Raw genomic sequence first — 10292 nt, 5'->3', positions numbered from 1 at the left:
TGCTTTTAAAGGAACTTTTCCGTTTTATTTGATATATTTTCCACCACATGCACTTTAATCTTGTTAAAAACAAAAATGGTCGGGCATTGCGTTTGTAGTTTTGAACGGAACTTTAGTGTAGAATGAATTACTCCAGATTCATAATACCTTCCGAGAGGTTTTTTACCGTGTTATACATGGCCTAATTCTAAATTAGTATAAAGTTAATAGAATTATACGATGTATTATGCTAAGAGGTTAAATAAATGATTTGAATAAAGTGGATTATTTCTTTTAATTGGACTGACTTCCGACTCCGTTCATTGATCTATCCTCCACTGTAAGGAAACACTATCATTTTCATTCAAGCATAAAATATCACTGGTTCGTGTATTTCGGTGCATTCCTTTGCAATTGGGTGGGTAACTGCTCAAGTTCTTTTAAGTGGTGCATACTTTCATCTTATGACTTATGGCAAACATGCCCAGTGTGGACGTGTGAATAGCTAATTTCTTGGACCTTGGACATCGTTCACTAATTCTCACTAACTTAAAAGGAGCCTTGCCTCACTAATGAGGTAAGAAAAATACTACAGTTACGCGGCTTTTTATCGTTCCTGTACCCCCTCTAATCCAATTAACTCCAGACGAATACTTTAACTCTTTAATCATCATAATGTAATCTGCTGTACTGAAGCTTCGTATTGACATTTACAGACAAGATGGTGTGGGAGCCCAGAGGATGTTGCTGTTTCGACCTTCGAACAGGGAGTCTTATTCTAGGATCCTTAGTTCTGGTGAGTATTTTCTGGCTAGCAGAAGATTAACTGCCTTACTGATTGTCGACTTACTGATTGTCGACATCCAGTCAAGAGGACAGTCCTCCATTATTAGTAAAACGGAAAATCTGAAACTCTTGGCACCAAACCATCATTTCAATGGACACTAGAATCACTTCTATCAATGATACCTTTCTGGAATCATTTGAGGATGTGAATTAAGTCATGGAAAGAAGTTTGGCGTTGAATGTATATCAAGAATTGTTAAATTCCTTGAATCATTAAGCAGAGCGTTGATTATACAAAATCTTGCAGTGGGAGTATGTGATATTCATAAATCAATAATTTTTTAGTTCAGCAAGGTCCCAGCCTCATGCCCAAGTGACTTCAACCCTCACTGATCTTTATCAGATCCACTGATTGCAACCCTCACTGATCTTTTATCAGATCTAAGAATTAAAGCTAGGAATAACATACCATAGACAAAAGCACCAAAGATTACAGAACATTACCCTGTGGAATATTAGATGGGATGGGTCTAGAACAACAGCCAAGAACATTGTTGCTGATCACTTGAGAGTGAGATAACATGACCGCCATTATTTAAGTTTTGAAGTCTGTGCATAGGAGCCGAACGGTTAAAGCCAAAGGTATCTCTACAGTCCTTTTGAAAGAGCGGATTCATATCCAGCGTCAAGGTCTCTCTCTCTCTCTCTCTCTCTCTCTCTCTCTCTCTCTCTCTCTCTCTCTCATTGACCCAGGTGAGGACAAAACTATAGTCAAATCCTTTTTTTTTTTAATCATCTAACTTAGACATTTTCAGTATTAACAAAATCTGGGTATAACAACTAATCGGTTCTCCGTCTTTCAGGCTTTCAGCGTCCTTGGTCTAATACTCAGCATCAACACAGTGGTCAACGTAGATGTGGACCTCGAGATCAGTAAAGTGTGCGCGGATGAGAAAGTGAACGAGGCCGTCGAGGACTGTCATTCGTTACTCAAGAACATCGGTAAGTGTGATTTGATTCCTGCAAGGTTAGACTGGTATAAAAGTATGGTCTACCGTGAGAGGAGGGCATTAGCTGACAAGCCAGGGAGGGCAAAAAGAATAAATACAGTTGAAATGAAAATAATAGGAAAATGCTCATTTACTATTCCAACAATACTTTATTGCATAACCTACCTCCCATGATTTCATGACTGTTAGGTCTGATTAACAAAATTTAATGGCTTTTGGTTCATTACTGTACACCAGTAGCTATTCAGGCATTCATACTAGTACTACTTGGTTCCCTTAGTAGTGGCTCTTAACTGCCACAATACATGTTTTCAACAGTGTGAATAATATGCCTTCTTGTAGTGCTGCGCATTATTTATTAATTTTATTATTTTTTCTATCTCGGTTATCCTATTGGGCTGGGTGGTATTTATAGTGTGGGGTTCTGGGTTGCATCCTGCCTCCTTAGGAGTCCATCATTTTTCTCACTATGTGCGCTGTTTCTAGTAGCACACTTTTCTGCTTGAGTCCTGGAACGACTTTGGCATCTAGTTTTTCCAGGTACCTTTTCAGGGATCTTGGTATCACGTCTGATGTTCCCATGATATGGGTACATTTTCCACTGGCATATACCATATCCTCATTATTTTTATTTTCTGGTCTTGATACTTTTCATTTTTTTCTTTCTTAATCCCCTACTCTGGTGTCCCATGGTCCTGCGACATCAATGAGTGATACTTTTTTCTTGATTTTGTCAATCAGCGTCAAGTCAGGTCTAATGGCACGTATCACCCTATCTGTTCTGATACCACAGACTCCGAGAGGATCCTTGCCTGATCTTTTCCCATCACTCCCTCAGGTTGTTCGTAACCCTTATTACTGCAAGCTAGCTGGTGTTTATTGCACAGGCTCCAGTGGAGTGCTTTTGCTACTGGTTCTATGCAAGCGTCGGACATTCGCTTGGTATGCGGTTTATATTCTCGTCTGTCATATTACACTTCCTGCATATGGGTGAGATGTTATTTCCATCTATTGTTTTTTGGACATATTTGGTTCTTAGGGCCTGATTTTGTGCCACTGTTAGCATTCCTTCTGTTTCTTGAGTTCTCGGGGACCTCTGTAGACATTGCCAAGTTTCATTGCTGGCCATTTCTTTAGTCTGTCTCGTGTACTGTCCGTGCACTGGTTTGCTTTGCCATTCCTCTGTTTTGTTTTTCATTCTCCTGTCTGTATATTTCTGGGTCTTCGTCGTCTTCTATCAGTTGTCCTTCCCATGCACTCCTTAGCCACTCGTCTTCACTGTTTTCAGATATTGCCCCAGTGCTCTGCTCTCAATGTTGACGCAGTCCGCTATGCTTAGTAGACCTCTCCCTCCTTCCTTTCGTGTTATGTATAGTTTGTCTGTATCTGCCCTTGGGTGTAGTGCTTTGTGTATTATGTTTTTCCTAGTTTTCTGGTCTATGCTGCGGAGCTCATCCTTCGCCCACTCCACTACTCATGCGATGTGTCTGGTTACTGGGACTGCCCATGTGTTTATGGCTGCTTTCATGTTTCGGCGTTGAGGTTTGACCTGAGTATCTGCAAATATTCTTTCCTGATCGTGTCTTTCATCTATTTGTGTTTTATATCCTCTCCTATTATTCCCAGGTACTTGTATCCTGTCTCATCTGTGTGTTTGATGGTATTCCCGTCTGGTAACTCTATCCTTTCAGTCCTTGTCACTTTGCCTTTTTGTATGTTGGCCATTGCGCATTTTTTTGTTCCAAACTCCATCCTGATGCCCCCAGATACAATCCTTACAGTCTGGATTAGGGAATCTTATTTCGCTGATGCTCTTGCCATACAGCTTGATGTCGTCCATGAACGTCAGATGGTTAATTCTGTTGCCTCCTGTCTTGAGTTGGTACCCAGCATCCATCTTCTGCAGTACTTTTGTCATGGGAATCATGGCTACTACGAAGAGTAGTGGGGACAGTTAGTCGCCTTGAAAGATCCCTCTCATGTTAAACTCTGCTAGTCTACTCTTATCCCAGAGCTTGTAAGTACTGTATTCCAGTTGCGCATTGTATTTTTTAGGAAGCTGATGGTGTGTTCCCCTGCCCCATATATTTTCAGGCATTATTATTATTATTATTATTATTATTATTATTATTATTATTATTATTATTATTATTATTATTATTATTTATTATCCAGAAAAGACAGCCAGTCAAAGAACAATTGATAAAAATCCATTAACTCAACTAATCAAGTCCTAAATAAAATCCAAGAAACCTATATTGAAATGGACATGAAACTGATGAAAAAAAGCAATAAACAAAATAACTTTCGGGAGTAGTATAAGAGTGGTGTTTGTAATCAAATTCTGTCACATGTTCAATAGAAAAACAAATATGCCTGTTCAGAGACTAGTAATAAGAAATATTTCTCTTAAGGAACAATTTTATATCTGGTGCGAACGAAAGACGACGCCCTTACAAGGACTTCATGGAACAGTCATTAAGACTAATTCTTGTTAATAGCTGTAATCGACGAAGGCCGTCTTTTATAAATAAGATGATGACTAAGTACAGATTCTATCCGTAAGAAGGCCACATGCAGACCCGCCACGCACTTAATGCATCATATTATAACATTCACATTTGTCAACACTGAGTAACATAATTATGTTTCAAGTGGTCGTAGGCGAGGCCAGGAAACATGTTGATGAACGAATGAAAAAACTAAATTACCTTTGACCTATATTTTTCCTGCTGACAAAAGATGGTGCAATTGTATTGTAATGAATAAGGGATGCTAGACTTTCATAGCACAATGGTTGAGCAAAGACAGTTGGCAGAGAGGAAGATAGAGTTCAGCCATTTGTTAATTAAATCCTACTTAATGGCACCTGGCTTGTGTGGAAGTTATGCACATTACTTGCAGGACGCTCATTCCTCTCTCTCTCTCTCTCTCTCTCTCTCTCTCTCTCTCTCTCTCTCTCTCTCTCTCTCTAGCGGATCCAGGGGGATGGCACCTGGGTCCGTGGCCTCGCCCCCCATGAAAAATAACAAAATGATAATATTGAAGATTTAGATAATAACATAAAAGAAATATAAAAATAGGAAAAAATAAAAAAAATCTATTATAGAAATATATATACACATATATGTACATATGTATGTATATGAAAATTGGTGGGGTGTATAACATGAAAATTGGTGCCCCTGCCCCCATGAAGTTTTCTGGATCTGCTAGTGCTCTCTCTCTCTCTCTCTCTCTCTCTCTCTCTCTCTCTCTCTCTCTCTCTCTCCTAAATCACACACACACACACACACACACACACACACACACACACACACACACACACACACACACACACACATATATATATATATATATATATATATATATATATATATATATATATATATATATATATATATATATATATATATTGTGCCCAGACGATGCGTCAATAAACGTGAAAGCGCTTGGTACTGAACTTCTGCCTGTCATTATTTTCCTGTAGGATTCGCTTATGCACTGAAGTCACGTGCATCTATTGTGATTTTTTAAGCATGTATATATATATTTATATACATACATTCATTATATATATATACATATATTACAAATATATGTACAAATATATATATATATATATATATATATATATATATATATATATATATATATATATATATATTATGAATGTATGTCTATATCCTTTTGCCTGAATCCAGAATATTCTTACTGTAAGTACTGTTATCGTGCTTACGAGCACAAACTGAGTGTTGCCATTCATTTCGTCACCCTACAGTAGTTAATGTTATTTGCTTTTTCAGTGATCGGCTTCATCGCCTCTCGGTTCATCATTGACATTGTCGTCACCATTCTGAGCAGTCTCCTTATTCATGGCATCAGAAAGGTAAAAAAAGCCTACTATTTTGGAAAGTCTTGATGTGAGTTAATTGAATACAAAGCAGTGTTACTCAATTTACACCATAACCTCCGCTGAGGTTTGTCATCAGTTGGGTTCACAACATTTAAAACGCAAAAAATCCCTGTGCGTTTGTGGGTTAGTGCACAAAATTCGATGGAGCTTTGCAGAAATATTTGTGACTTTCTCGAGATTTTTAAGACGTGGAAGAAAGTAACTGAGTTGAGGTAGTTTCCATCACAACTGGTCGCGAAATTTCGTAAAAACCCGTTCCACTCTTCATATTAACACCCATACGCACAGAAAACAACGAAAATATAACGTACTCTCGAAGTTGATAAATTAAAAAAACTTGTTATATAATTAAACAAGAAATACAGATAGTGTAAATTTACTTCAAAGTGACATAAAAGATGAAAAGCGAAGGGTAACTGAAGCACAGTTCAGAACTAGTGATGGTGTAATGACACACTTGTTTGTCCTAAAAGTTTAATTTCCTCCACTAGTAAAATAAGAGGGAAGGTGTATTTCACCTACACCTGTGACTGTTTGCAGAATCTCAAGAACGACCAAACACATTCTGATGGAACATAGCAGGGTAAATTTATTAGGTAGCCTTCTCTAGATTATTGGCCTTCGGGAGATATCTTTCAAAGGTCAGAGTTACAGATATTAACTAGTTTAAATGCTGCATAAATGGCAAGATGTGTGTGGTGGCATTTTCACGTTGATACATAAGGTCAAGGTCAGAGATGTATGGAAGTCTAAATACATATTTATGGTATAAGAAATTAATTTGTATCAGATTTGATTCTCTACGTCAAGGTAACAAGTTTTCAGTGGTTGAAATACTTGCTAGCGTGCCACATATTTGTAGTATCCTTATCACAGTGGTGAGGTATACCAGAATTCCCTAAGAATTCAAGGTGCAAAAGAGAATAACTTTAAATTTTTGGTAATGTGTTCAGTTGAACCAGAAAACGTTAACAAATTCGTCTGTTAAGAACTGACTACCTTTGGAGTAAGGATGTTCTGAACTTATAGTTCTTGTCTAAATTCTGTTAATATTGGGAACGTTTGGAATTCTAGAGAGCAAATCTAATGCAAACGAAATGAAGTAACCCATGAATGAGTAATGACCAGTTGTATACACACATTATATATAATATATATATATATATATATATATATATATATATATATATATATATATATATATATATATATATATATATATATATATTATAGATACACCTTTTGTTTGTACTTAATTTATATAACATACACTAGAAATTATTTTGGCTCATGCTCAGTATTAATTCATTAATTCATTTTATATATAATGAAAATATCAGCATATGTTTGCGTTTGCAGTAAACTAACGCATTTATTGTTCTTTATGTTAAACCAGGTTTGTGTTCTTCCTTAATATGACGCCCTTCGCCCGAAACAAAAAATAATGAATATACTTTACCAACAATAACTGAACGTATTTGCATTCTTTCAGAACATGACCCGACTCCTGATTCCCTTCATGGGCATGCAAGTGCTTGCAATCAGTGTATTGATGTTGCTTGCTCTTGGATTGCTGGGAATCTGCGCTGTTGTCGGTTTATGGAAAGGATTCTTTATTGTCCTCGTCGTCTTTGGGTCAATTATCTTCCTGGAAACTTACTTCCTGCTAGTGATCAGAGCTTTCTATTACGAGGTAAGATATTCTGGGAGTTAACTACTAGCATGGAGTGCAGATCACATTATGACCTCAGAATTTGTTAGTTTGGAAGTACGCACGCACACGCACACATTTCATCATCTTTTCCAATCTTTTAAAATAGTGCATTTACTGTATATCCTATTTCTTATTTATTTCTTGTATCTGAGTAATCAATGATACACTGATGTATTCTGTAGCATAATTTCTGCTTTAATCTGTGAAGTGCTTAGGGAATAAATCTAAACAGCAAAGTTCTTGTATCTTGATGCCATAATATTGAGACTGAGGTTTACATCTTGCCTGTCACTCGTAACTTAAGGTACATTTCTACCTGCGCACTTAACACCTTCAAACAGCCAAACGTTGTCTTGCGTGTATTTTTGTACCCTTTTTATTCACCTGTTTATATTATAGAAATAATTTTGGCCCTCTTAGGTCCTGCAATTTTAAACAAAATGTTACTTCGAGATGTTTTGACGACCATCACTTAGTGATGGCAGATTTAATTTTTTTTATAGTTGATCACATCTTAGTTTTGTCTCCACTTACAAGTTTCTTACGTCTTCCTGTTTTTATTAATTTCATTTTATTGTTGCAGATGCGGCGAGCCAAGGCACACGTTCACATTGCTCTCAAGGACGAGGGTGGCTTCGCAGAAAGTCAGAAGTATTACGAAGCCAAACCGGGCCACTACTAGGGCGCTTCTCCGTCCTGGATGATGTCATTGGCCCGGCTGCCTGAAAGATGACCGAAGTACCCCTTCTGAGCGGCACTGAGTGTCCTTCCTGAGGCTTACAAAGTCCCCGGATGTGTTTGTAGGTCACACGATAACGTCAAATCTTATTCAAAAGATTGGAGTATACAATGATACAGGCAAATGGTCACTGAGGATCCTAGTGATATGGCGAGTGGTATCTAGACATTCCCAAAGCATTTTTCTCTTTCACTTTCACACAGTCCAGTAGCAAGTCAGCGGCTTCCATCGGCGAAAGATATCAAGGGATCTGCCTTTAGTGGTGGGCAATTTTTTCGATTAATTACCAACATTTTGTTTACCTACGTTAATGTTGAAGTACAGTATTCACTTACGGTTAGTTACTTTGAATTAAATTCTCGCGAAAATATTATAAAATGGTGCTGATGTAATGGCAAGCTGAAATAGAACTATCGTTGACAATTAAGAATGAATATACGTTTGTGAACAATTACAATTCGTGACTTAAAGGTAATAAATTGTGATGAAATACTTCTGGTCCTGAAACTGTCTGAGTGGTCGAGAATCTTAAAGCTAATGTTAATGATATTTTCCTTAGACTGCACTTGGTTCTCTGAAATTGATAAAGATCGTACGCATTAATTAACCAGTTGGCGGTATTTCAAGATGTTTGTCATTAAAAAGAATAAATTTTAGTCTAATCGGTCTTTAGGGAGGACTCGTAAACCTTCAATTTCCCAAATATTGATGAGAATTGTCCTCTGTCTTCTTTATGAGGTACATCAAGGGAAGCGAAAGCATATCGGGAGTTACGACGGGAAAATTTCTGCTGTCAAAGAAAAGCACAACTAAAATGATCGAAAATTCTGGGAGGAAACCAACTGGAGGATTGTCGAGCACAAAAATGAACGTAATGCAGCTATACAAAAGGAAAACGTTGAACGCATTTAGGGTTTGGATACCCGAACTGAGCAACATCAGAAGTCCAAAAAGGCCGAGGAAGACAGGACACATCTAACAATCAGAGAAGAATTTATTTCACAAATATTCTTAGGGTATCAAAACAACTCCATAGGCGTTAATCGCCATACATCAGCTGGGTGAGTTCAGAAGTAATACAAATATGGAAGACACTTCATTCACGAAGTAATTACTTTCAGTATCTACATATGTCCCTTGATTTGAAATACCTGATGAATTACTGTAAGCTAAGAGTTTCTTTTTAATGTAGGGGAGAGATATTTAGCTATTTTGACTTATGAAAGTATATGCACAGTAGTTTGACTTAGCAGAAAATAGAACTAATCATTAATGGTTAGTTTATATTTTGTATACATTCGTATACTAATGTATCCTATATATATTTCATAATGACTGTAATGTCTCCTAAGGTTACTGTATTCAGAATTATAGTGGCCTTTTTATCTTCACTTTTTTGAAACCTAGAGCAGTAATATTTATGTCCGGGAAAAGTAGTATTTAGAATGGGCCTGAATGTTGCTTTAACTGATTACCTGTAGCTTGATATATTTGTATTCCTTTCTGTCATGACAGTCAACATTCGTTAACGGTTTTTACAAATGGTCTTCGAGATGACCTACTGATAAATTTCACCCAAACTTCCATAAGTGAAGCAGTCACTTCTTCGAATGTTCTCATTCTTCTTGTCTGTTCAAATACAAGCCCTATTTTGGCCATCAATCAACAGTCATTTTGAAAAATACTTAATCTAAGATCTGTTAATCGTGACCAACGAAGTTTTTTCGAACAGGTTAACGTTTTTCCGTTTTCTAATTTTCGTCTGGCATTAAACAGGGGAGAAATTAGATAACCAACAAACGCGGTTTCTACTTCTTGTGTTCTGTAAAAAAAATGTAATATTTTCAGAATGTACTTCTGAATAAAAGTTGACGTGAGTAATTGTTTTGTATTCCATCCAGTCCATACATAGAAATGTTATGAACCAAAATAGTTCTGTGTAATATAATGAACATAAGTATGTTACAATGGTGTCAATCATTAAAGCAATTCTATTTTTAGAACTCCTATAAAAACCAAGTTTTTAATGTACTTTTGTCTAAAAACAAAGTCAATCGGTATAGGAGTTGATGAATAGTTTTTGACGAGACTTCACGCCGACATGTTCTGAAAATTGGTAAAATGGCGGTAAAATGGAAGTATTTCCAA

At 36.9% G+C, this 10292-nt stretch overlaps 1 protein-coding gene across 3 annotated transcripts in view; it reads left to right on the top strand.

Annotated features, from left to right (window-relative positions):
* The window catches only part of LOC136843386 (lysosomal-associated transmembrane protein 5-like), a 28906-nt gene extending 18885 nt beyond the window's left edge, over window positions 1–10021 (top strand). For all 3 annotated transcript variants that reach the window (XM_067111735.1, XM_067111737.1, XM_067111736.1), the window contains 5 exons: window positions 696–775; window positions 1629–1767; window positions 5582–5664; window positions 7184–7384; window positions 7989–10021. In XM_067111735.1, coding sequence (XP_066967836.1) covers window positions 701–775; window positions 1629–1767; window positions 5582–5664; window positions 7184–7384; window positions 7989–8087 — 597 coding nt within the window. In that variant the 5' untranslated portion in view covers window positions 696–700 and the 3' untranslated portion in view covers window positions 8088–10021. The remainder of the gene's footprint in view (window positions 1–695; window positions 776–1628; window positions 1768–5581; window positions 5665–7183; window positions 7385–7988) is intronic.
* The last annotated feature ends 271 nt before the right edge of the window (window positions 10022–10292 follow it).

Source organism: Macrobrachium rosenbergii, chromosome 11 (assembly GCF_040412425.1).
Source record: "Macrobrachium rosenbergii isolate ZJJX-2024 chromosome 11, ASM4041242v1, whole genome shotgun sequence".
NCBI classification, from domain to species: Eukaryota; Metazoa; Arthropoda; class Malacostraca; order Decapoda; family Palaemonidae; genus Macrobrachium; species Macrobrachium rosenbergii.
The sequence above is the reverse complement of the archived record's forward strand: the minus strand, read 5'-3'. Positions and strand labels throughout refer to the sequence as shown.